Source organism: Neophocaena asiaeorientalis, unplaced genomic scaffold (assembly GCF_003031525.2).
Source record: "Neophocaena asiaeorientalis asiaeorientalis breed wild unplaced genomic scaffold, Neophocaena_asiaeorientalis_V1.1 scaffold91, whole genome shotgun sequence".
Taxonomy (NCBI): Eukaryota; Metazoa; Chordata; class Mammalia; order Artiodactyla; family Phocoenidae; genus Neophocaena; species Neophocaena asiaeorientalis.
In genome coordinates, this window is record NW_020173198.1 from 6,273,842 (window position 1) to 6,301,233 (window position 27,392).

At 40.4% G+C, this 27,392-nt stretch overlaps 1 protein-coding gene across 1 annotated transcript in view; it reads left to right on the forward strand.

Moving 5' to 3' along the window:
- The first annotated feature begins 37 nt into the window (after positions 1-37).
- Positions 38-27,392, forward strand: part of USP31 (ubiquitin specific peptidase 31) — a 62,196-nt gene continuing 34,841 nt past the window's right edge. Inside the window, exons 1-2 of the mRNA XM_024744348.1 lie at positions 38-422; positions 719-745. Coding sequence (XP_024600116.1) covers positions 38-422; positions 719-745 — 412 coding nt within the window. The remainder of the gene's footprint in view (positions 423-718; positions 746-27,392) is intronic.

Consider the following 27,392-nt stretch of genomic DNA (forward strand, 5'->3'; position numbering starts at 1 on the left):
GGTGGCGGGGCTCCGGAACCACGGCAACACGTGCTTCATGAACGCCACGCTTCAGTGCCTCAGCAACACCGAGCTCTTCGCCGAGTACCTGGCGCTCGGCCAGTATCGGGCGGGGCGGCCCGAGCCCTCGCCTGACCCCGAGCAGCCCGCGGGGCGCGGCGCGCAGGGCCAGGGTGAGGTCACCGAGCAGCTGGCGCACCTGGTGCGGGCCCTCTGGACCCTGGAGTACACCCCGCAGCACAGCCGCGACTTCAAGGTGAGCCCCTGGGGCACCCGCCTGCCCAGAGCTTCCTTCCCCGCTTCCGCCGCGGCCGGAGGACTGATGCTCTGGTTGCCTAAGGAAAGAGGAGCGGGCCTCGAGTCCGGGCAGATGGCGCTGATTGCGAGGGACAGTCATTCACTCATTCAGGCGTCGCGCATTTGTAAGGGCTTGCTACGTGGCGGGCCCTTTGATGGGCACAGGGGAGGGATGGGACAATGGGCAAGACTGTCTGCCATCCTGGAACTTACATTCTTGGGGGTGGGAGGGTTGAGCTTGGCTTCAAATCCTTGTTCTGCCACTTACTAGCGGTGTGACCTCGGGCAGGTTACTCTATCTCTCTGTGCCACAATTTCCTCATCTGGTACCTACCTCATAGGTGGTTGTGAGCTGCTAACAAGTTGATATGTTGGGTTGAACCCTATGAAGTTACCCACTGTTGACCGTTCTGATTTACAGATTGGCACTTTTATGGCGTTCAACCTGGTATGTAAAATGCTTCCATTGTGTGCAGTGCTATGAGTATTTGCTGCCATTATTATTTTTAGTATTAAAAACTTTAACAAGTTAAAGAGGTGGTACCAGACAGTGGTTTAAAGGAAGTAAAACCTGGTGATGTGACTGATGTGCTGGTAGGGTACGTTACATGGGTTAGGGTGACTTCTCGGAGGAGGTGATGTTCTGAGACTTGAGTAACCACAGGAAGGGCCAGCCTTGAGGAGCTCAGGGGAAAGCGGTTCCCAGGTGTAAGGCAAGTGTGGACACCTTGAGACAGGAAAGAGCCTGGTGTACTTGACCCGCAGTGTAGCTCCGGGATGGGCAAACTCTTTCTGTAAGGGGCTGCATAGCAAATGTTTTAGGCTCTGCTGGTCAAGATGCAAACTCGAGGATATTAAGTAGATACATATATAACAAGAAAAGACACATTTCTACACATTTTTTATTGCCTAAAATAAAAATGTTATAATAATTGAGTACAATATTTTGTAATACAGGTCTACTAATGAGAAGCATGGGACTCTTCTTTTGGAGAGTACAACGTTTAACTTAATTGGAGTTCAAAATTAATGTTCCCTGTTGTCAAATTGATTACAAGCATTCATCTCTCCAAATCATTCGTAGCTCACAGGCCGTACAGAAACAGGCAGTGGGCTAGATGTGGCCTTGGGTCCTTGTTGTGAGTGCGTGAGAGCTGAGAGTGGAGTGTGAGTGGTGGGCTGAGGCCAGGTGGTGTAGGATCATAAATTTAGGCTGTAGTACTAAGGAAATGGGCTCTTACTCTAAGCAAAAGGGGAAGATCATTTGGGATTGTATAAGGGATACTTTTAGGTGGGAAATGGATATAAATAGAATGCAATCACACAATGAGAAAGTTAATTCCTTTTCTGTTCTCTTTCTGTCCTGATCATGCCCAAGAGAAAGTCTCAGCTTGGTGGTTAGCTTGTCTTTAACACCTTTTGCTCACTCCCCCACCTTTTTTTTTTTTAATTTGTTTATTTATTTTATTTATGTATTTTTTGGCTGTGTTGGGTTGCCCCTGCTGTGCGTGGGCTTTCTCTAGTTGCGGCGAGCGGGGGCTACTCTTTGTTGCAGTGCGCGGGCTTCCCATTGCAGTGGCTTCTCTTGTTGTGGAGCATGGGCTCTAGGCGCACAGGCTTCAGTAGTTGCGGCACGCAGGCTCAGTAGCTGTGGCTCGCGGGCTCTTGAGCGCAGGCTCAGTAGTTGTGGCGCACGGGCTTAGTTGTTCCACGGCATGTGGGATCTTCCCGGGCCAGGGCTCGAACCCGTGTCCCTTGCATTGGCAGGCAGATTCTTAACCACTGCGCCACCAGGGAAGCCCCCCGTTTTTTTTTTTTTTAAATAGAGAATAAACTTCAAGTTTAGAGATCTGGATAGGTAACAGTAGCTAGAATTTAATAAGGTTATGTCTTCATTGGATTTTTCCTTACATTTGTCTTTTTTAAAATAAATTTATTTATTTATTTTTGGCTGCGTTGGGTCTTCGTTGCTGCGTGTGGGCTTTCTCTAGTTGCAGCGAGCAGGGGCTACTCTTTGTTGCGGTGCGCGGGCTTCTCTTGTTGTGGAGCACAGGCTCTAGTTGCACAGGCTTCAGTAGTTGTGGCACGCAGGCTCAGTAGTTGTGGCTCACGGGCGTGGACTCTAGAGCACAGGCTCAGTAGTTGTGGCTCATGGGCTTAATTGCTCCGCAGCATGTGGGATCTTCCCGGACCAGGGCTCGAACCCTTTGCATTGGCAGGCGGATTCTTAACCACTGCACCACCAGGGAAGCCCTGTCTTCTATTTATGGCAAATGGTACTGGCATTCCATTGGTGCTATGAAGTTTCTTTCTAAAATACACTTATTTAAGTATGAGTAAATGATTTGATTAAAATATAAATTGGTCAGCTATCTAAGGGAATCAGCTTGGTTGAGGACCTACTGTCTTGCTGAGGAACAACACTGCCAAGGTCCACTCCTCTCCTTTTAATACATTTTACTTACATGTTATTTATATTTATTTATGTTCTACCCTGTTTTTCTCAAAAAGAAAAAAATGGTTGTTTGATCTTGGAAATTTGAATGGAAATACTTGACTGGGATAGGGACTGGAAAAAAAGAGATTCATGTCAGAGATCTCAAAATAAGAAAGTAGGAGGGAATGGCAGCCAACCAGGTACTATTGGTCTTTTTCTTTTTGCCTATACGTGCTTGCAGGTAGCCACAGCAGTTGCAGACTTTTCAAGGTCACAGCCTAGTGTTTTAAGTTTGGTTTTCCAATCTTTTCCAAAATGTGAAAATCAATTTCTACAGCATTTTTGTATGTGAACATTTCCATTGCTTTTTAAGAGAGTGTGTTTACTTTTTTATCAATTAAAAAGCTGTAAAGAATTGGGTCAATAATTCTAGAAAAGCATGCTTTGGCAAAGTTGAACAGGTTATTAGAGGCCTTTTTTCCCCTGAATTTTATTTTATTTATTTTTTTATACAGCAGGGTTCTTATTAGTTATCCATTTTATACATATTAGTGTATATATGTCAATCCCAATCTCCCAATTCATCACACCACCACCCCTACCCTGAGGCCTTGTTTTTAAAAAATGTAATCTTCTGAACCGTTAGTAGATTTCACTTTGCATTCATTCATTCACCTCCCTCTGTTGAAGGTTTATTCAGTCAGTTAGGAATGCGTTCAGCACCAGAAAGAAGAAGCCCTAATGACAGTGCCTTAAGCAATAAAGATGTTGAATTAGCTCACCTGTAAGAAGTCTGGAGGTAGGTGGTTCTAAGGTGGTGCAGTGGCTTTATGGGCCCACCTAGGACCCAGACCATTTCTGTGTTTCCATTCTGTTGTCCTTAGCTATCAGTGGGCCTTTTGTCCTTAATGTTTGTCACCTCAGGGTTTTCTACCAAGTCAAGCCAGGAAGTTGTTAGGGAAATAAAAGTTCTTCCAGAAGCCCCCTAAACAGGCTTCTACTTACATCTCATTAACTATAATCATGTCTCTTGACCACCCTGGCTGCCATGGAGGCAGGAAGGTGGTGTTTGGGTTTTCCTGCCTTAATAGAAGAGATGAGTAAAGGAGGGGATTGCCCTGTAGGCAGCCCACCAAAGTGCTTCGTCTACCACGTGCCAGGCACTCTCACGTGGGGAAGACACTGCGCCTGCGTGTGAAGCACAAAGGAAGTTGAAGCACCAAGCCAGAGGATGCGGGCTCACCAGTCACCACGCCCCCCTCACCTGCTGGTGATATTGATATTTGAGGCGGATACTCTTCTCTCCTCTTCTTGAGCTCACATTCAGCCTCAGAATCCTGTTGAATTCTGGGCTCCAGACAGCCACTACCAGTTGGCAGAGGAGATAAAACCAATTTGCCATGTTGAGATAATTTGCCTTGAGGTCTCGAAAAGCACTTAGTATGTCTTTGCCTGTACTTTTATAGTCCTAAAACTTCTTTAAGTTCCTAACAATTTGGTTTGTAAAATTTTCAATTTGGATTCTAACCACATTGATTTCAGCTTTAGGAGCTTGTCAGGTAAACGGATTTTTGGTTTTGGATGAGCTAGATGGTTGTTATGGTTGGATTTTCGTTTTCCAGAATGAAAGAAGTTGACTGGTCCAATCTTGGTAAGCTTTAAGAAACTTCTCTAGCTGCCACTTATATCTTTTTCTTTTTTTGTGCAGTCCTTTTTCTCCTGCTGATAGAGTAGCGGTTGTCAACCAGGGCACTTTTGCCTCCCCTACCCCCTCACTTCTGGGGACATTTGGTGATGTCTGGAGACACATACTTGGGTGTCACAGCTGGGGTGGGGTGCTACTGGCAACTAGTGGGGAGACTCCAGGTTTGGGGCTAAGTGTCATACAACATGCAAGACAGTATCCCTCAAAAAGGATAATCCAGCCCCAAATGTCAGTAGTGCTGAGGTTAAGAAACTGTTGGAGGAATGTTTTGAACTTCCTTAGTGCAAGTTTTCCTTACTTTCCCAGCCTTTAATGGTTATCTTGTTACTTTTTCTTCTCTGTGTTTGCTGCAGCACTAGAGTAAAGGTTGGACTTTACTGGCAGGATCCTTGGATCACTGTCTTAGTAAAACTGTGACAGTAAGTAAATCATTTTGAAACCCGAATGCTCAGTGTGCTGTTGTAAGAGGAAATAAGCCTATTGTCCTAACTTTAACAGGATGCTAGCTTGGGTGCTCCAGGTTCGTACAGATGCTTTCTGATTTCTAGTACTCAGTGCCCTTTCGCAGCAAGTGAAAGATGGAAGGTCATCTTTCAAGTAACAAAGATAGGTTTTATAGCAGCAGTTTTCAAACTGTGCTTCCAAAGAACAACTAGAACAGAGTGATCTACTGATAAAAGAAATGTGGGGACTCCTTTCAAATTTGCAGGAAAACAAAAAGTAATTGATGAATCAAATTTTCTCTCCCACATGTTTTTCCTTGAACTTTGGTGCCTGGTGGTGCTTATTTATTAGTGAGAGTTCTTGGGTTACAAAGGGAGTATATGTGTGTAAATGAGTAGTGGCAGAGAGGCTAGCAACCAGGGGCTTCCGCTGGCTCAGTTTCACACCTTACTTTGTCATGGATTCATGCTGGGGAGCTCGGATTTTATGCTGCAGACCTGTGATAAAAGTTTTCCGCGTTTGTATGAAGCTGTTCAGTATGTTGACATTTCACAGTGGTTCCCAAGAAGTGATCTGATTTTAAGGTGTCCCTCAAATTAATCTGAAAAATAGGAAAAAAAAATGAAATAGTGTCGGTCACATTCAGATTTGTGATGGTATTAAATAGAAAGTATGTCTCCTCCTGGTCTGTTCTCTTGTCTGTCAAATGCTGTCAGTTCTGTTTTAGTGAAGTTCCACATCTTTGAAGAAGGGCGGTGAGAGAATCATCAAATTTTAGACTTGGAAGCAGATGTGAGTGAAATGTGAGTGGTCCTCAGCCTTTCTGGATGCGGAAACTAAGGTTCACCTCCTGGCTAGAGGCTGAGGGAGCAGAACCAGAGTTCTGACCACCCCCCGCATGCCGATGCATGCACTGAGCCCTGGTTCTGAGGTCGTCTTATTAGCACAACCACTGAAGCGACAGGTCTCAACATAAAACATAAACAGGGAGGGTAGACGTGCTGAAACATGTAACATTTTTTTCCTCTAAGTTTGCGGTGCTAAATCGTAGTGAAAATAAGGTCACCTGCAGCTAGCTTTATATATGTGCTATTGCTCCTGAGACTTAGGTACTTTTGGAAGACTTCCTTAAAAAATTATCCTTTCAGACCATTTAAATGCATATATAAACACATCTTTTACATTGATGGGCTTATACTCTCCATAGAGTTCTGTAACTTGCTTTCCCTTATGCCCCTATACTGGACTTGAAAATATATCACGGGTAGCCATAGCTTTCATTGTTTTTTTGTTAATACATCCAAGTCCACCTCATTCTTTTTAATGGTTGTATAGAAGCCCACGGATGGGTGTTTTGGTTGTATAAAATTTTTAACCATTATAGCCAATCCTTCAACGTATATCAAGTCTCCTTTTCTAGGGAGTGGGTCTTAGCTGTGACGTTGCTGAGTCAGAGGGAACAGGCATTTACCCTGTTGATGCACCTCACCAGACTGCCCAGCAAAAGCCTGTGTAGGACAAGACTCTGACCCATCCATGCTGCATGCTAGGGCCTCGCTGCTGACACGTGCTTCCTCTTTCAAGTGACTGCCCTATTCTTCAGTTTTCAAACTTATTTTCTTTCACGTAGGTCAGTTTTGTTCCTCTAGGTATGCCTGTTCTCCACTCTTCTTAAACGTGTATGTCTCTCTTTCCAGACATGTCCGCCTGATGTGTGCAGCTTCTTATCAGGTGGTAAAGGGGACTCATGAGAAAGTGCAAGAAAAGCATTGAAGAGGACTAGTTGGGGAATAAAAATACACAGGACAATTATGGACTCTCATGTTTGCTGACTTAAACCACATTTACTGAGCAATTATTGTGTATAAAGGGACTAGTTTAGGGGAGAGGGTGGGAATAGAGGATTAAGTATGACGATTATAGGACAAAGTTCTTGCCCTCAGAGAACTTACCAGTTTTATAGGGAAATTTTTAAAAAATTGTATTGACTGGGAAAGTTCAGTGGGAGTTCAGAGAAGGGTGAAATCGTTGTGAGCTGAAGTGCAAGTAGAAGATTCATTCATTCATTGTTGGCAGTTAAGCTTCTACAAATTTATGAATTTATGGAGCTCCTAACTCTGTGCCACGTGCTGTGCTAGTCCTTGGGTATATGGGGTAAACCAAATGGTATGGTAATGTAAAAAAATGGTGCCAGGTCCCGTGATCCATTCCTTCTTGGAACTTCTATTGTTACAGGGGAGGCAGATGTTAAACACACACTGATAAATGTGAAATTTAAAATTATTAGAGCTAAGAAGGAAAAGATAAGGTGTATGAGAGAGAATGATGGGTGTGGCCAGGTAGGAGTGATAAAATGTATTCAAAAGGCTCTGCAGGGGACAGGGCTGGGGTCCATTTGAAAGTCTGACAGGCCTTTTACATGGCTTAGAGAGCTAGGAGGGGTGTGGGATAGATGAGGCTGGAAAAGGAGGTCAGGTAGACAGAGGCGGGTCCTGTAGGACCCCCTTGTAGACCAAGGTTAGGGGTTTAGATTTGATTCTAAGAGCAGTGGGGAGCTGTTGCAGGTTTTAAGCAGAGTTCTGGCATGATTTCCTTGAAATGTGAAGTGTTCATTCTGAGTCTGAATAATGGATATAGACTGGAAGCAGGGAGGCCAGTTCAGAGGTTTTGCGAAGGTGGATGGGATGGAGAAGCGGATAGATTTGATAGATATCTGGAGGTAGACTCGATGGGACTTGCTAAAGGATTGATTCTGGGGAAGGCACTGAGGCAGAGGGGAGCAGCCAGAATAGCGCCCTGGTGTTTGTTTTGAGCAAGAGAGTGATTACTGGTGCTGTGCACTTACTTGAGGAGCAGCAGTTCTGGGGGGGGTCGGGAGTTCAGTTTCAGATGTATTAAATAGGACACTCATGAGATATCTGGTTGGCAGCTGGATAAGGAAGTCTGGAGTTCAGAAGATTGGGACTGACTAGAGATAAAGATATGGGACTCCTTGGTCTATAGGTGGTATTTAAAACTGTGGCATATTGCTTGGAATGGGATTTGAAGGTAAATAAGGCTTGGATAGTTAAGGGAAAGAGAGATGCCATCCCATATTGTTGGGGAAATACTCTGAGCAAAGGCACAGCCATGGCACGTTGTCTAGGGTCAGGGAGGCCACTGGGCTGTCTGCTGTGTGCAGTTGATTTGCAGAAGTGTTTTTCAGCCTTAGCACTGTTGACATACCTGGCATTATTGGCTAGATGAGTCTTTGCTGTGGGGGCTGTCCTGGTGTATTAGGATATTGAGCAGTGTCCCTGTCCTCTACCCACTAGGTGCTGGTAGTACTCCCCTGCACCCACCCCAGTCATGATAATCAAAACTGTCTCCAGACATTGCCACATGTCCCCTGGGGGGCAAAATTGCCCCTGGTTGAGAACCACTGATTTGGAGAGAAGGGCAAATAAATGTAGATGGCTGAGGAGATGAGAGGGGACAGATTATAGGTGCCCTTGAAAGTCTGTCACAACAATTTAGCCTTGAGGCTGCAATCAGTAGTGATTCGATTGAGGCTTCTTGAGCTGTGCAGACTCTGATTTGATGAAAAAAGATGTTTTAGAAAAATGGTTCTGATGGTGAGCAAAAACGAATCAGATGGAGGAGAAAGTAAGTGCGTGGAAAGGGCAATCACAGGTGTGACATGAGGAAAAGGAGGAGGAAAGGGTGAATCCAAGAGACATTTTGGAGGACATCGTGACATCATTAAAGAGGCTCCAAGAGATGGAGAGGTAAAGGAAACACCGAGGTTTCAGACCTGGGTGATGGAGAAAATAAGGGGATATCTGACAGAGGTGGAGCAGTCCAAAAAGGGCACTAAGGGCAGAGAAGATCAAGAGTATAATTTGAACATGTGGGGTTGGGAGTCATAGGACATCTAAGGAGAGTCTTAATAGTTGGAAATATGGTACGATTTAGAACTAGCTGTGTAGACTCGGATTCAGCTGCATAGAGGTGATAATTGAATCCAGGAGCATTGAGTGTGTAGTCAGAAGCCCAAGGCCAAGCCCTTGGGGGAAACTAAAAATAAGAGGATAGGAGGAGGGAGGGACTTCTTGGACTTGTTAAAGGGGCAGAGAGATAGGCGGAAAACCAGGAAAGCAGAGTCAGGAAACCTGGCTTATTTAGGTTGACTTCCTGCTCTTAGCCCTGAGTACAGTGTAGAGCTGCAGAAATGTCAGTTTATACCCAGTAAGAGGGGCTTCCCTGGTGGTGCAGTGGTTAAGAATCTGCCTGCCAGTGCAGGGGACACGGGTTCGAGCCCTGGTCCGGGAAGATCCCACATGGCTGTGGAGCAACTAAGCCCGTGCGCCACAACTACTGAGCCTGCGCTCTAGAGCCCCCGAGCCACAACTACTGAAGCCTGCGCGCCTAGAGCCCGCGAGCCACAACTACTGAAGCCTGCGCGCCTAGATCCCGTGCTCCCCAACAAGAGAAACCACTGTAATGAGAAGCCCGCGCACCGCAACGAAGAGTAGCCCCCGCTCGCTGTGACTAGAGAAGGCCCGCTCACAGCAACGAAGACCCTACGCAGCCAAAAATAAAATAAATTAATTTAAAAAATGCTATATACCCATTAAGAATCAAATTCAGGTTGATATATTGTAGTCATGATTTGTTAAGTCTACAGATTTATCGAGCACATTTTTGTGCTGGTCCTGTGTTGGGAGGCACTGAGCTGTGCCAGGATGAGTGAGATGGTCCATGCCCTTAAGGAATGCAGGGTCTAGAAGGGAAGGGAGGGGTTAAGAAACGATTGCAGAAGGGTAGGATGAGTGCTGCGATAGAGGTATGTATAGAAGTGCTGTGTAGACCCCAGGGAGGGAAGGGAGGGTTGGAGGGGACTGGAGAGATGATACCTTGGCAAGTATCAAGAGATGATACTTGATGGCTGGAAGGATTTGGTCAGAATCCTCTAGGTGGATAAGGGGAGAGGTGGGAAAGGCCTTTCCAGGGCAGAAAACCCATCAAGTACAAAGGCTTAGAACCTCAAACAACTTGGCTTATTCAGGAAATTTCAAGGTCTAGTGTGGTTGGAGCAGAAGGGTAGGGTGGTGGATGGGTTGGGGAGGAGGTCACTGAGTGATGCTTTGGGCAAGGTTAGATCTCTGGCTTGTTCTTTGGGTGCCATGTCAGAGAATAGCATCTTGTGAGGGCAGCACCAAGGAATTTCAGACAGGCTTGTGGTATCATTGTCTTTTTCTTTTATTATTTTTCAAAGAATGATCACTCAGAGGCCAGGGACATTGAGGATGGGGAGGTGATGATGAGAGAGGGCAGGGGCAGAACTGGGGGGTTCAGGGAGAACAGAATATATCTTAGCCTCTTTGAGCCTGGTTACATTTGGGAAACTGAGGCAGCATAAAACTTCTCAGAGGTGCTAAATTCCACTTTAGGCATGTTGTATTTGAGGTCCCATGATAACTCATGGAGGAAAATATTCAGTAGTGTAGGCTAGAGTTTCGGCTAGAGATTTTTATTTGTTATTAAACTCTCCTTCTGAGTTGTTAAAAATATCTTTCAAACCAGCAGCATAAACCAGCACTAAATCTGTTATTTTGATTTGATCTAGTTTGGTTCTTTACACATTTGCAGGGGCAGAGCTTCAACTTGAACTCAGGGCAGTGTGATGATAACATTTATGCTCTCACTGTACTGAACACATTGCCTTGAAGTGCCGTCAGTTTACATTTTTGTACTTGTCCACATACATATATATTTTACGTTGTTGCTATTATCCTGGCCAGGCCATTTTGTATTATAATTTTTTCTCATGCAACTTATAAAACATTTTTCCATGTTTCTAAATAGTACTCATAATACTGTTTAATGATACATATGGTATCATATTGCTAAGTGATAGTTTAATCATCCAGTCCTCTTTTTTTTTTTTTTTTTTTTTGCGGTACGTGGGCCTCTCACTGTTGTGGCCTCTCCTGTTGTGGAGCACAGGCTCTGGACGTACAGGCCCAGTGGCCATGGCTCATGGGCCCAGCCGTTCCGTGGCATGTGGGATCCTCCCGGACCAGGGCACGAACCCGTGTCCGCTGCATTGGCAGGCGGACTCTCAACCACTGCGCCACCAGGAAAGCCCTCCAGTCCTCTTTCATTGGGCAATTTCCCCCATACTCCTTTTTATTATAATGAACATGAATCATGTGTATAGCTTTTTGTTTTGTCACGTTATTTATTTAGGATAAGTTTCCAAACATGTTCTCAGAGCGTCAGAAGCTTATGGACATCTTTTGACTTCTTATTACAGAAATTACAGTGCTGCTAGTTTGATCATAAACCTCACCCAGCCCAGTGAATGGTGCATGTTGGATGCTCACAAGCCATTTCTGGAATGAGTTGGATTTTATAATTTAAATTTGTCATTGTCAGTTTATATTCATTCTTTGCTCATTTGTCTGTTGTCATTTTTTCCAATTTTTTTGTTGTGGTAAAATACACATAACATAAAATTTACCCTTTTAGTTGCTTTTAAGTACAGCTCAGTGGCATTAAGTACATTCACTGTTGTGCAACCATCAACCACTGTCCATTTCCAGAACTTTTTCATCGTCCCAAACAGGAATTCTGTATGCATTAAGCAATCACTCCCGTCTAGTCCCTGGTAACCTGTGTTCTACTTTCTGTCTCTATGAATTTGCCAATTCTAGGTATCCCATATAAGTAGAATTACAGAGTACAGTACACAGAATCCTTTTGTGTCTGGTTTATGTCATTTAGAATAATGTTTTCAGTATTCATCTGTGTTGTAGTATGTTGCAGAATTTCATTTCTTTTTATGGCGGAATAATATTCCTTTATACGTATGTACTACATTTTATTTATCCATTCATCTGTTGATGGACAACTGCGTTGTTTCTGCTTTTTGGCTATTGTGAATAATGATGCTATGAACATAGGCATTCAAGTATCTATGTGTGTCCCTGTTTTTAATTCTTTTGGGTCATGTAGTAATTCTGTGTTTAACTTTTTGAGAAACTGTCAAACTTTTCCACAGTGGCTGCACCATTGTACATTCCCACGAGCAATGCATGAGGGTTCCAATTTCTCCACATCCTTGCCAGCACTTGTTATTTTCCATTTTTGTTTTCAAATAATAGCCATCCTAGCGTGTGTGAAGTGTTATTGTGGTGTTGATTTGCATTTCTCTAATGACTAATGATCATTAGTCATTAATAACTTAACTGATGACTTGGACTATCTTTTCAAGCAATAGGCTTATTGCCTATTTGTATATCTTCTTTGGAGAAATGTCTATCCAAATACTTTCCTCATTTTTGAATTGGATTTTTTTGTTGTTGTTGATGCTGAGTTGTAGGAGTTCTTTATATATTCTGGATATTAATCCTTTATCAGATATATGATTAGCAAGTATTTTCTCTCATTCCGTGGGTTGTTGTTTCACTCTCTTGATAACTGTGATGAAGTCTAATTTGTCTATTTTTCTTCTTCTGTTGTCTGTGCTTTTGGTATCCAAGAAATCATTGCCAAATTTAATGTCATGAAGTTTTCCGTCTTTGTTTTTTACTAAAAATTTTATAGTTTTAGCTCATATATAGGTCTTTCATCCATTTTGAGTTAACTCTTGTATTGATATGTGGTGTAAGGTAAGGTTACAGCTTCATTCTTTTGCCTGTGGATATTTAGTTTTCTCAGCACTGTTGTTGAAAAGACTACTGTTCTTTCTTTGTTGAATGGTTTTGGTGCCCCTGTCAAAAATCAATTGACTGTATATGTGAAGGTTTATTTCTGGGCTCTTTATTCTATTCCATTGATCTATATGCCTGTCTTTGTTTCAGCACCACACTGTTTTGATTACTGTAGCTGTGTAGTAAGTTTTGAAATCAGAAGTTTGAGTCCTTCAAATTTGTTCTTCTTTTTCAAGATGGTTTTGTCTTTGGAGTTCCTGGAGATTCTATGTGAATTTCAGAATAGGCTTTTCTTTCTGCAGAAAATGGGATTTTTATAGGGATTGCACTGAAATCTGTAGATTGTTTTGGGTAGAATTGTCATTGTAACAATATTGTCTTCCAATCCATGAACATGGAATGTCTTTCTTAATATTTATGTTGTCTTTAATTTCCTTCGCTTACATTTTGTAGTTTTCAATGTACAGGTTTTTCACCTCCTTTGTTAAATGATTATTCCTAAGTATTTTATTCTTTTTGATGTTATACATGGAATTGTTTTCTTAATTTCCTTTTTGGATTGTTCATTGCTAGTGTATAGAAATGGAACTGGTTTTTGTGTGTTGATATTGTATCCTGCACTTTGCTGAATTCATCTATTAGCTCTAACAGTTTTTTGTGTGTGTGTGTGTGGAGTCCTCAGAGTTTTCTACATATAAGATCATATTATCTGCAAACAGAGATAATTTTAATCTTCCTTTCCAGTTAGGATACCTTTTTTTTTTTTTTTTTAGATAAAGCATAGTCGGTATACAATGTTAGTTTCTGGTGTATAGCAAAGTGATTCAGTTATATATATTCATGTATATTCTTTTCCATTATAGTTTATTAAAAGATATTGAATATAATTCTCTGTGCTATACAGAAGGACCTTGTTGTTTATCTATTTTATATATAGTAGTTTGTATTTGCTAATCCCAAACTCTTAATTTATTCTCCCACCCTTCTGCTTTCTCGCCTAGTTCTGGCTAGAAATTCTAATACTCTGTTGAATAGAGTGGTGAAAATGGGCATCCTTGTCTTGTTTCTTCATCTTAGGGGAAAAGCTTTCAGTGTTTCACCATTGAGTATGATGTTAGCTGTGAGCTTTTCAGATATGGCCTTTATCATGTTGAGGAAGTTTTCTTCTTTTTCTACTTTGTTGAGTGTCTTTATCATGAAAGAATGATGAATTTTGTCAAGTGCTTTTTCTGAATTAATTGAGATGATCGTGTGGTAGTTTTCTTTCATTCTATTAATGTAGCATATTACATTGATTGATTTTCATATGTTGAACCCCTTTTCATCCCAGAAATAAATCCTGCTTGGTCATGGTGTCTCTTGGGATTTTGAAGGTTCTTTTCTTTTTTAAAAAACTTTATAATAGCTCTTTATAGAGTGTAGATGTAAGGTAACACCTTCATTAACCCTTCATACATTTGATATAGATAATTCTCTCAGTCTCTTGCTCTTTTAGTTTTGTTCACTTTTATGTATTACAGAAGGTTTTAATGTTTTTGAACCTGTGCCTCTGCCTTATTTTTTTGTTATGTATAGCTGAAAAGTTAGGCTTTCATATAGGATAATTTTTCTCTTTTATTTTTTGTCAGCTTTTTCTTTTATGTTCTAAAGTATTTCCCTTTCCAATAGTTTGGAGTTTGGTTTAGTATAGTGCAAGTGTAAGGTGGGGATTTATTTTAAGGTTTGAGATTTCCCATCTTGTATAGTACACTGAGTGGTTGAGAACCTGGACTGGGGAGCCAGACAGCCTGTGTTCCAGTCCTAGCTGCAGCACTTATTAGCTACGGGTCCTTGGGCACTTAATTCTCTGGGCTTAGTTTCCTCATTTGTAAAATGGGGATAAGACTATATCTACCTCATTTGGTTGTTTTAAAAAGAAGAGAAAAACTTGGCTAAGGGACTGGCATACCATCAGTGCTAAGTGAGTGTTAACTGGTATTGTTACCCCAGCCTTGTTATCACACTGCTTATTTGTAAAAGCCTTCTCCATATTTAGAATTTTATGGTCTATTTCTGAATTTTGTGTTCTGTTTCATCAGTACTTTTATTGGTACCACATGGCATTGTTGTTGCCTGTTCTTTTCATGCTATTCTTTTTTCCCCCCCACTGTGAAACATTTATTTTTCTTCTGCAATATTAGGCATGATTAAAACCAGTGCAGAAAAGTACTCAGTACCTTGGGTAAGAGATGAGCTATCTTGCTGTTCTTTTAAAGTTCTCCAGACAAATTTTAGAGTCATTTTGTCAGGTTTCAAAAACCAATCCTATGTGAATTTTAGTGTTAAATATCTACATTAGTTTGGGACAGATAACCATCTTTGCTGAATGTCTGCCTGTCACTGATAAAATTCATAACTTTAAACAAACCATAAACTAATAATAATGTTACAGTAAGAAAACCTGGTTGACTGATAAGTGAGGAAGAAATTGCAAGAGTTATTAAAAGAACTGCCTGTTCCCCCAAAAGATTACAGAATTGGATGGATTTATTCGTACATTTTTCCAAGGATCAGATAATCCCCACGTTGTATGACGGTCAAAAGTGTAGAAAAATTTCCTCTCCGAGGCAAAAGGATTCTGTTTCCTAAACCTGTTCATGTCTGTCTCCTCCACTCCACTGCGAGGCCCTCGAGGGCAGTGAGTCTGTCTTATTCAGCATTGTCTTGTTGGAGGTGCACAATGTATTGGTCCATCTGAACTGAAGATGCCACAAGCAAGGAAGGACAGCTTGCAGACCAGCCTCAGTTGTAAATGTAGATGTGCTGATGATGGGCCACTTCTCTTGTGCACATGGGTCAGACCTCACTTGAGGACTGTGATCACGCTTAGGCTTTAAGCCTTGCAAGAGGAGGACGGAAACTGGAGATGGGTGGCATGCCTCAGTAACAGAATTTTTTGAGCATGCTGTCTGAAAATGGAATGAGATGCCTCACCTGAGTATTTTTATCATTGGACAAGTTGAAGCAGAGCCCTGGGTAGTATTGTAAAGGAGAGTTACACACCCCATAATAGATTGGACTGGATTCAGTTTATTTCTTTCCCTTTCCTTGTCTCCTGCTCCTTTCCTCTGACTTTTGAACATATAAAAAATGTATATTTGAAGCAGAGTTGGCAGTGTTTGGCAGCTTTACGTGAAGGGTGGATAAGATGAGGAGGTGAAAATAACTTCAAGGTTTTGAAACAGGGTGTCTTGGGATGGTGTTCTTCACGCCTGGACGCACAGAATGGAAAACGATTCTGGAGGTGAGTGGATAAGTTCAGTTTTAGAGAGGTCACATGGTATTTGAACATAAGAGCCCTAGGAAAACTTGTTTGTTGTTATTATATTTGTTGAATGTCTCTCATATGTCAGGCAGGCACTGTGTAAAGTGAATCGTTTTAAGTTTTTGGTGAGCCATGTAGAAATGTGCCGATCTGGTCAAAATGTGGAAATCTCTCTTAAACTGATACAGATGTAGTAATAAAGATGCTTGTGCCGAGTTACAGATGCTTATCCTGAGTTAGGTGTTTTACATCTTCCTTTGTGTGGCTTGAACTTTTTAGTTTGACTCTGCCACTTTTGTTTTGTTGTTAGTGTGTGGTTTGGTGCATTTTCCTGTCCCCGTCTATACACTTGCCACAATGAGGGGCTGCTAAATAGGGCAGTGTTCTCTGTTTGTGTAGTTCCCCACAGCTGTTTCCTATAGTGAAGACTCAGGAAAACAATGACCTCATGGTTTCCACAAAAAAAGCCTTTTATATATAGTCATGGAAAAGAAATCATTGAAAACTGAGTAATTTAAAATTCTGTCCTCTGCAGCTTTTTCCTTCAAAAATATTCTTGTTTGCTCTGTTAATTGGCTGTTCCTCAAATGACCTTTGATGTTTAACAAACAACATTTTTGCAGTGGAGCACATCGGGATATCTTGTCTTTCATTTGATTGTGATCTTTCTCTATTTAGAAATCATTGTTTTCTGCCATGGACTGTGGCAGTTCCTAGAGGAATTGGCCAGTCACCCAACATCTGTTGCTTCTTCCCTCCAGTTGTTGAGCTTGGATGGTAGCAAACAGTGTGTCCACAAACAAACAGTTCACGCATTAGAAGATTGCATAGGACTGGTCAGGAAATGCCTTTGTTGCTTCTACTGTCAGGAACCTTTGTAAGCTCATCACCAGCTTAGTAAATTCTTTTTCTTTTTTTTTTTAAATTCTTTGACTTTAACTCTTGGTCTTCTCATCTTTAAGAGCAAGGCAGAGCTGTCTGATTCTCAGGAGATTTAAGAAATAATAATAATCATAATGAAAATACCATTTATTTGTGTGGAGCCAGATTATTGATTGATTGCGGTACGCGGGCCTCTCACTATTGTGGCCTCTCTCGTGCGGAGCACAGGCCCAGCGGCCATGGCTCACGGGCCCAGCCGCTCCACGGCATGTGGGATCCTCCCGGACCGGGGCCACTGCGCTACCAGGGAAGCCCCATTTATTTATTTTTAACCTTCTTTTTAAAAAATTTATTTATTTGGCTGCGTCGCGTCTTAGTTGTGACATGTGGGATCTTTCGTTGTGGTGAGCGGGATTCTCTCTAGTTGTGGCATGCGGGCTCTAGAGTGTGCAGGCTTAGTTGCCCTGTGGCATGTGGGATCTTAGTTCCCTGACCAGGGGTTGAGACTGCGTCCCCTGCATTGAAAGGTGGATTCTTAACCATTGGACCACCAGGGAAGTCCCTGGAGCCAGATCATTTACACTGTACATTCATATACAACTTTTTCCTTTAATCTTCACAACAGCCCGTGAAAGAAGCATTGCTATTCCATTTAAACGATTAGGATATAGGGCTTCAGTGCTAGTACTTGATAAGTAGCAGAGCCAGAACTCCAACCTTGCATGGTTTTTATGAGGTTAAAGGAGAAGATATAATTAAGGGTTTAGTACAGAAACTTGCACATGGTAAGTATTCCAGAAATGGAAGGTGGTGATGAGGAAGGTGCTCATTCCAAGTCTGTGGCCACCTGAGTACCCTTCCCCATTTCTAAACTCTGTCCTATTGGCAGTTTTTCTTGCTGCCAGAGTAATCTTACAGCTTATCTGTAACTACATTATTTCTCTTCTCAAAAATTGCCTTTACTTTTTCTTTTATATACAAAATGTGGTATAAATTTCTTAGCTTGGCATTTAAACTTTTCCGGAAAAATAAAATAAAAAAGGCATGCATAAAACCAGCCCCATTAAAAATAATGGTTAGATTCAATAGACACACAATTACTGTTAATTTGCTCTAAATGTTACTGATGCTTACTTTGATTTCTGTACTTATCTCATCATGGACTGGTGAAAAAAGTTCACAGACAGGCACCTATCTGTGGATCATACTTTGAAGAGCACTGCTGTGCAGCTTCCCATGGTCTGATTTTGTCTGTTTATTCCCATAGTTTTCAATGAAAATGTTTTTCTGTCTTTGCTTTTCTTGTAAAATGGTAGTTAGATCTAGAGGCTTAATGAGATTCAGGTTTGAAGGTTTTTTTTAAGCCCTCTTCTTTTTTTTTTTTTTTTTCAGTAAAACTAGTTTGTGGGAGGTGTTATAAACTTCCATCAGGAAGCCTGTCTTGTCTGGTCGTGTCTCTTGCAGTGTTAGTAGCCGTCAATGGTTAGTCCTTGATCCATTAGTTCAATAAGGGTTGAAAAATGGTGTTTTAATTTTAACATTCCTTTTTACTTATTAGCTGGAGAACTTCTATAGAGACTCTCGCCCTTGTCGGTTGTTTGGTTATCCCAAAGTAAATTTGGAGAAGAAAGGCAAAATAAATACGTGGTATTTTTTTCCCTTGATTTTTCTGGATTTCAAAATAATTACTTGATTTCCAAATGTAGTTAGTGAGGTTTTTTTGTTGTAACTGTATGAATTAATGGATTTAAATGCATATTTGATGTGTTTCAGTCAATTACAGTTATTAACCTTATTTTGCCCAACTTGTCCCTTTTTTGGCCATTGGGACAAGTCGGCTACCAAGTCCTTTTGACACAATACTGCTAGTAGTCTGTGATGTCAAACCAAAATGCAGGAAGTTAAGATTTTCAAGGCTCATCTTATATGTTTCCTGCTCCAGATCTGGAATCAGTCATTTCTTCAAGGAGCCCTAGTTCCTTTTGGTGGCAGATGGTACTAAGACACCACAGTCTGGGCATTAGGGGTGTACTTGGTTTCTCTGTGTCTAAGTAGGCAGAGCTAGGAAATGTGTGATTTGTTTTAAAGGTGTAATAAATCAAGAATTCATATTGATAGTTTCATTCAGGATTTCAGGGTTTTTATTTAACCTCATCGATCTTACATCTGTTTTTCCTTTCTTCCATGCTGAAAATCCTGTTCTTAACACTAGTGTAAATTCTCATTTACATTGTCTCACAGTGCATTCATAAGTCTCAGAATAATCCAGTACTACCACCAACAGGATGAGTATTTGAAAAAGGTTTAAGATTTATTTATTCATTTATTTATTTTTGTCCATAGGATATGTCCTACTAGGACTGTATAGTCATATTATTATGTTTTAAAGTCACTTGGAATAGTTCGCAGTGTGGCTTTGTCACCAATGTGGAATACAGTTAAATTGATTTGTTTCTTTTTGCTTTTGGTTTTGAAGAGTCGTTTTTTAAAATTTAGCTTTGTTGCACAGTTATGTAAAAACTAAAATTCATTTGCCTGAAGTCAAATCTACATAATAAGATCTGTTCAAAGAAGTCTAGTTTCTGTCTCTGATTCCTATGTGCTATTCCCTTTCTCGTTAAATTTTATGATTTATTCTTTCATTGTTTTAATATAAGCAAATACATGTATTCATAATCTTCCTCTTATTCAGATAAATAGTAGCACACCATACGTACATAATTTTCTTCGTCTTGCTTTTTTCCTATAGATAATATGTGAGTGCTTACCATATGCCCTGCACAGTGGATTATTTTATGTATTCCTTATAACATTGTAAGGTAGATATACATATTATTATTTCTGTTTTACAGATGAAGAAGCAGAGGCATTTCTACAGACGTTTAATTCTCTGATTCCCATTATTCCCCATAGTATCTGGTCGTGTCCTTTGTGTGCTTGTTCATGAGTGAATGAATGAGCAGGACCTCACTTTTGTAACTGCTTTACTTTGAGCAACGATGGGAGCAGAGAAAGGCTGTTTTTAAACTGTAGGAAAGGAGATTCAACCTTTTCTTTGAGGTCCATAGCTCTCTATAGCTGGAGAAGAACGCATAGTAGAAAGAACCTTTTTCCTGAGCAGGGGTGGTCCCAGCAATTACAAAGATACATTAACTTGGAATATTCTTTAATGTTACCCTAAAATAAGAGTCCCTTTTTGACAGTGCAGTGACAGCTTGGTAAATCTCCCTCATTTTAGAGTCTTTATTCCACTGAAGTTATGATAAAGTAGGATAGCTAAAGAAAAGACAAATTCCTTTAAAAGCAATAGCTCATGGGAAATAGCTACTAGTTAATGATTTCAGGATTTTAATAGTGACAGGAAGGAAGGAGGGTAGCCTCATTTCCCTGCAGGCAGGAGAGAAAGAGGAGCATTGGCAGCTTTTTATCTTATATCCAGCAGGAGGAAGGGTTAGCTAGGTTGGAGGCCTGTTGGTCGTTACCCTTTGAGGCTCTGTTGTGACATCAGGCAGCTGGTTAGGCTGTAGTAACTGCCCCACCCACTTCCTGGTGATACCCAATTCTCTCTCAGACTTCAGGTTGTCAGCATCAGAGGATAGTGCTGGGAGGAGGATGAGGGCAGCCAGGGTGCAGGTCTGCTCCTTTCCTTTTGAAAATCTGTGAACCCATGAATTTTCAATTTAGTTAGAATCCTGGTATGGCTGAGATCTTGGGGTGGTCACTGAGCCTCAGTTTCCTTATTTTCCTTTTCATTGCCATGTGGTAATGTCAGCCTCACAGACTGTGGTGTTGAATAACCACTGGTTCCTTTACACCTAAGTGGTGGAAACACTTTAGCGGGAAAAACCCACCAACCCAGCCTGTAAAAGTAAGCCTAGAACATAGGAAAGGGACCCTGGTAGGAAGAAGATGTGGAGGATCCTACACCACAGCTAAGTGCTGAAGAGAGATAAATGTGTTCCACCCCAAACTTTCTCTGGGTATGGCCTTGTGACTGTAATTGTTTTGAGCTCACCTTTCATGCATGTGTGCTGACCTCTTGAGTTGTAGACTGTTTTTGAAAGGGTGGTATTTAAATCTCCAGTGTAACAGTGCTAGAGGACTCACTGAGGCATCTGTCCCCCAGGAGGGTATCTCTCACTATGATATATTCTGTGCCATTTTGTTGTCATTGTATGATCTTTCTTTTTTTTTTGTTAATATTTATTTGTTTATTTATTTATTTATGGCTGCTTTGGAAGCCCCTGTATGATCTTTCTTGAGTAACACAGTAATAACCCATTCATCTGGCTTTTCGAGGGAGTAAGTCTTTCATATAAGTTATTTCCTAGATAATTATTTATTTAAATATCAAGTCTTTAAAAGTTTAACTTTTTTTTTTTGATAGATGGCTTGATGTAGCATATTTTACACACTCGCTTTCTCAGGGAGGGAATCCTGGGCATACTTTATGCTCTTTGGTGATTTAGAGTCTTTATTACGAGCATGATCTATTGCACTCTTCTTCTGTACTATGGAGGTTTCTTTGGGGCTAGTGGGACTATGTAGGACTTAATGAAGGGTCCTGGCTTGCTGTATTGTTTGAATTCTTATTTCTACTTTTTGTAATACTCCTTCTTGCTCCCTACAATCGTCCCTCAAGGTCCTTCGTTCGTTTTCTCTTGCTTTATCCTGTTTTACTTTATCCTGGGAGCCTGTACCTCCTACCTCCTCATTCCTGCATTTTGCAGTTTCTAATCTGCTTCTAGTTAAATAACCAGATAAATAGAATTGGCTCAAATAAGGCTAAATATGCTGAGTTAGGGCCTGAGAGTCTGGCTAAATTAAGAAACTTTAGGGTTTTCCTTTTTGAGGTCAATTTTTAAGAGCTTCAAAATAAAGTATGGCCTACATACAGAAAAATGCATAACATCATTAGTGTACAGCTCAATGAATACTAAATCCTAATGTGATATTATATCACCCAGATCAAGAAATGGGTTGTCATTAGCACTTCAGAAGCTTCCTCTTTTGCCCCCTCCCAAACCCTACCCTCTCCCTTCTACCTGAAGGTAACCACTTGCCTGGCTTCTAACACCATTGATTCGTTTTGCTTGGTTTTGAGTTTTATTATGAATGAAGTAAAAGTATATGTTCTTTTTAAAGAGAGCTTTATTGGGATACAATTTACATACCATATACTTCACACATTTAAAGTGTGTAATTCAGTGGCTTTTAGTATATTCACAGAGTTGTGCCTCCATCATCACAATTTTAGACATTTTTATTATCCCCCAAGAAGCCCCGTATCCATTAGCAGTCATTGTTCATTGCCCCCAACCTCCCAGTGCCAGACGTCCATTAATTTACTTCCTGTTTCTGTAGGTTTTCCTATTCTGAACGTTTCATATAAATGGAATCATACAACACATGGCCTTTTGCATTTGGCTTCTTTCACTTAGCATGATGTTTTTCAAGGTTCATCATGTCATACCATGTATCATTCCCCTTTATGGCTGAAAAATATTCCATTTTATGAATATACCATATTTTGTTTATCCATTCATTTGTTGATTGGCATTTGGATTGTCTGCTTTTTGGCTGTTATGAGTAATGCTGCTGTAAACATTCATCTACAAATTTTTGTGTGGGAATATGTTTTTATTTCTCTTGGGTATATACCTAGGAGTAAAATTGCAGGGTCATATGGTGACTCCATGTTTAACTTTTTGAGCAACTGTCCAACAGTTTTCCACAGCGGCTGCACCGTTTTCCTTTTACACCAGCTGTGTGTGAGGGTTCCAGTTTCTCTACATCCTTGTCAGCAGTTGTTATTGTCTGTCTTCTGTTATAACTATCTTAGTGGGTGTGGAGTGGTATCTCATTGTGGTTTTTATTTGCAGTAAGGAATCTTTTGTGTCTGGTTTCTTTTGTCAAAATTCATTATGAGTAACATCTATTTGGATAAGAGTAATATCTAAAATATTGTAGAAAACTTGGAAAATATGTAAAAGTTGAATGAGGAAAATTGAAAATGTATTTTTTCCTTTTTGTGTATGCTTTAACATAATTGGGATCAAACTGTGTATACAGTTTTGCATTATGTGATTGTCTTTCCATATTGTATTAGTCATTTTTTTTCACAAAAACTCTTTAGATCACTGTATGAAGGTACTGTAAATCTTTTTTTGGATGGTTTCTGGTTGCAGTGAACATATTTTTTACATAAATCTTTCATTTTGACTATATCTTTTGGATATTTAGAAGTGAAATTCCTTGGTCATTGTTTATCTATTTTGAAGGTTCTTAAATCATATTGTTAGTTTATTTTACAGAAGGGTTGTGCCATTAGCAGTGTAAGAATGTCTGTCATACCCCACTGTTGCAAAAAAGAAACCCTTAAGTTGATAAATGGAAAAGAGCATTTTATTGTTTTATTTGCATTTTTATTTGCATTTTTATTTGCATTTTTTTGTTGATAGTGATGTAGGACAGCTTCATCTGTTCTTTAAAGTGGGAGGATATCTATATGAGAGTAACATTTCGATAATTTAGGGAATTACTCTGTTTTGATTTCACAGATTTCTCTTGTTTGCTCTCTGTGTTTTCACACACACCCTTCCAGTTAGGTTTCACATTCTACAGGCAGATGAACAAGACCTGTACCAACTAACATTGGCCGAGTTTGGGGCAGTGAGACCAGGTCTAGACTGGGAAGGTTCTAAGTTGCACTTTGCTAGGAAAAGCCTGGAGCCAGGATAAGCTGGAGGCTTGCTAGTTGTCTGCTACCTGATTCTTTTTTTTTTCAATTAAAAAAAATTAATTAATTTTTTTGGGCTGCATTGGGTCTTCGTTGCTGGGCATGGGCTTTCTCTAGTTGCGATGAATGGGGGCTACTCTCTTTGTTGTGGTTTGCAGGCTTCTCATAGTGGTGGCTTCTCTTGTGGAGCACAGGCTCTAGGCGCGCAGGCTTCAGTAGTTGTGGCTTGCGGGCTCTAGAGTGCAGGCTCAGTAGTTGTGGCACATGGGCTTAGTTGCTCTGTGGCATGTGGGATTTTCTTAGGCCAGGACTCAAACCCATGTCCCCTGTGTTGATAGGCGGATTCCTAACCACTGTGACACTGGGGAAGTCCCTGATTCTTGTGGTGAGGGTTGAAAGAACTGGTGGAGGCCAGGACCGGTCTGGAGACTACACCTGTGTGCATTTTACTAGTCCGCTTGGACATGCACAGTGCTGGGTATGGAGAAGAGTGAGGCCCATGAGCAGGCCCATGACTTGAATGCTTCTTTAGCCAGTTAAAATTTATTTGGAGTGCTCTGGGTTTATGGCAATATGAATGCATAATTTATAGAGAAACTTGCTGTATCTCTATCTGCTTATGAATAACATCTCTTGATTACTACTAATTGATGCTTTAGTTATCAAAATGCAATAACAGAATATTGATTCAAAGCAAGATTATTTCCAGAATACTTTGAATCCCTTTAGAAAATTGTCTATTTGGTCAAAAACATTTTAGATCTGTTTATCATCAAATTCCAATATATTCAAAATCAAGAGGATGTATACTTTGCCAGTGAACGTAAACACACTGATTATGGAAGAAGTAAATGCATGTTTGGCCTTGGAGTAGTTCAAGGCTTCATGCCTACCCCACTCCTTGTCTTTCCCACCCTATTTCACCTCTGATGACGTGTAGGTCCCTTTACTTCCACCCCAAAGAGGAGTGACACTCAGCCAAGAACATCATTGGCCCCTGTGCTGGTGAGCAGAGCCATGTGCTGAGTTCATAAGCCAAGCCCACGTTCCCCCTCTTCCTTCCACTTGATCAAGAAGCTGATGCTGCTATTCTTTTTTTCTCTTACTAGGGTTAAGCTTTCACCTCCCACCCGGCAAGCCAGGGAAGCCTTTTAAAAAGGCCCCTAATGGGTGGCTATAGGCATAAATTCTTCTTTTCTTTCTCTTTCCCTAATTTTTCTTTGACGCTGGCTGCTTTTTCCCCCAGTTGGTAAGATCCAAAGATTGATTTGGGCTTTGGGTTTAGGATTAATATAGGCAGAAAACTTTGATTTAAGGCTCCCTACGTCTGTCTAGCAGAGAAAAAAATTCTTAGCATAGTGCATCCTGACTCAGGGATTTGGGGCCAAAACTTCAGCTAGAAATAAGGTCTGTTTTTATTTGTTTTTTTTGTCAGCCCTGTTTTCTTTGCATAAGATTTGGGTTCCTTGGTCAGAAATACTAGGGTATGCTATCATAAGATCGCCCTTACGTACCACTTGGTTATCATTATCAACAAATTCATTTTAGAAAACGTGGAAAATACTGAAATGTGTAAAGAAGGAAAAGAAAACTCACCCAAAATATGCCACTTTAAGATAATGACTGTTAATATTTTGGTGTATATTTACAAGGATAAAAAACAAAAAGGTCTTTTAAAATGTTTTTTAAAAGTTTGAAATCAAGTTCATATGTAGTTTTGTTATCTTCTTTCCACTTAATTTTATTACGTATTTATTTCTTTGACTTTTCTAAAACTCTCAAACGTTTGTAATGTCCCATGGTAGGAACATATAGTAATTTCTGAGCTATTTAGATGTGGCTTCTCCAGTCTTTCTGTTTTGAGTTTTAACTGCTGAAGGTTATTACGCTTCCTGTATGATGACCTTTTAGTCACATCAGGGCTGGGTGTTTGCTTTTTTGATTGTGTTGGTAGTTAGCCAAAATTCCCCGTTTTTTTAAAAATAAAGCTTTTAAAAAGCATTATTTTACTATAGTTGGGAAGAATCTTAGATTGTGTAGGAAAATGTCAAGGAGACTAAAAAGAAGACACTCTTGAGTTACTTGATTGTATACATAAACACATTTTGGTGACCCAAGCTGACTTTGGAGCTTGGCCTGTTAGAGTGCTCTGGGAGGGACAGACGGCATCAGAATCATCTCCACCAGCAGGACAGCTTGACCATTGTAAGGTGAACACTCCCCTTTACATTTGTTGGTGAGAGACAGATGCAGCTCTCCGAGGGAGGGTGGTCGACTCTCTGGTTTCCTTTCTCTAGCATCCTGGGACACTCAGGCAGGTTATAGTTCTTCACATGCTGCACCTTGATTTTCTGACATAGTCTGAATTCCTCCTTATTTCTCGAATAATAACATTTCAATTAGATAAACTGCATTTTTCTTTCTGGGCCATGTTTCAGTCATAGGAAAAAATGCAAATTATAACAAAACTGATTAACAAGAATTTATTTAAAAGCAAATAAACTCCCAGAAGCCTCAGGCTTGGTGCAGCTGTAGTTCAGTCTCCAACACATGTTTTGTGTCTGCATTGAGAATGGCGTTCAGAATGAAGAACCTCAAGCCCTACATGATCCTGAGTTCTCGAAGGGAAAAATCATTTATTGAACAAAATGATTATGGGCAAAAATATTTTAAGGCCGTTTTAATCAGGTGAGGTTGAAGAATAGAGGTAACTATGGACAAGTTACTTCACTTTACTGAGCCCAAGGTTTTTTATCTGTAAATAGTGATGTTAATACTTAACAGCCTAGGGAATTTCTGGGGATTCATTTTATAGGAAATAACACCTATAAACAATTAGTATAAAGCCTGATACATTACAGGCACTCAAATATTAACTTATTGTTATCCTTTGTGTCAAGTATTTTATTCACTAAGCTTGGGAGAAATGATATTGAGTAAGACATTCCTGATCACTGTCTAGTGGTGGAGACAGATATGAGATTATATATTCTGGTGATTTGAATGAACTGTAATAACTGATATAATACAGTTACGACAAAAGAGGCTCCCATAAGTTTTAATGCTTTTGGAGCTGAAACTTCAGAGTTTTTCCGGTGTAGCATGCCCTTTCTCAGTCGCAGCTTCACATTAGAAATAGAATTGTGAAAAAAGAAAATCACATTTGACAAAAAACTAGTGATGATCAGGTCCCACCATAGACCTAATTAAATCAGCATCTCTGGGCTGCTGCCCTGCATGGTTTTTATTTAAAAAAAAAATTTTTTTTCCCCCAGGTGACTCTAATGTGCAGCCAAGGGTCAAGAGCCAATGCTTTGGATACTTTCTTCTCTTTTTCTTTGGTGTTTTCCAGGATTATACTATACAATAGGGGAATTCCTTGCTTTTTACTTGACTTTTGAAACTTACATCATGGCAGGTGTTTAGAGTTTAAAATGCTTTTATGATCTCATTAAAGCCTCACTGATAAATTTAGAGAAGTATTATCAATCCCATTTTGCAGAAAAGATAGCGGAAGCTCATAAAGACTACACCTTAAGTAAAGGGTAGACTTAAACCAAGGTATTCAGAATCCAGTCTTTCTGTTTCTGTTGCATTTCTAGCAGAAACTTCCAACCACTGTTTAAATACTTAAAGGTCTTCTCTTGCTGCTATATTTTCTGCCGATACAGCTTTATGATCTGTTGAGAAATCTTTGCTCATTGTTCATCTGGCTGAACCACTTGTATATTTCTTTTTATATTTCTTCCTTTTATTCTGGCTCTAATGCTCTTGACCATACTTCCACCCTCAGCTATAATTTCTTGAAATGCAGTAGCCATTTTTCAATCCTTTTTTTTTTTTTTTTACAGTTTTTTCTTTTATAAAAGAATATACCCTTTCCTATA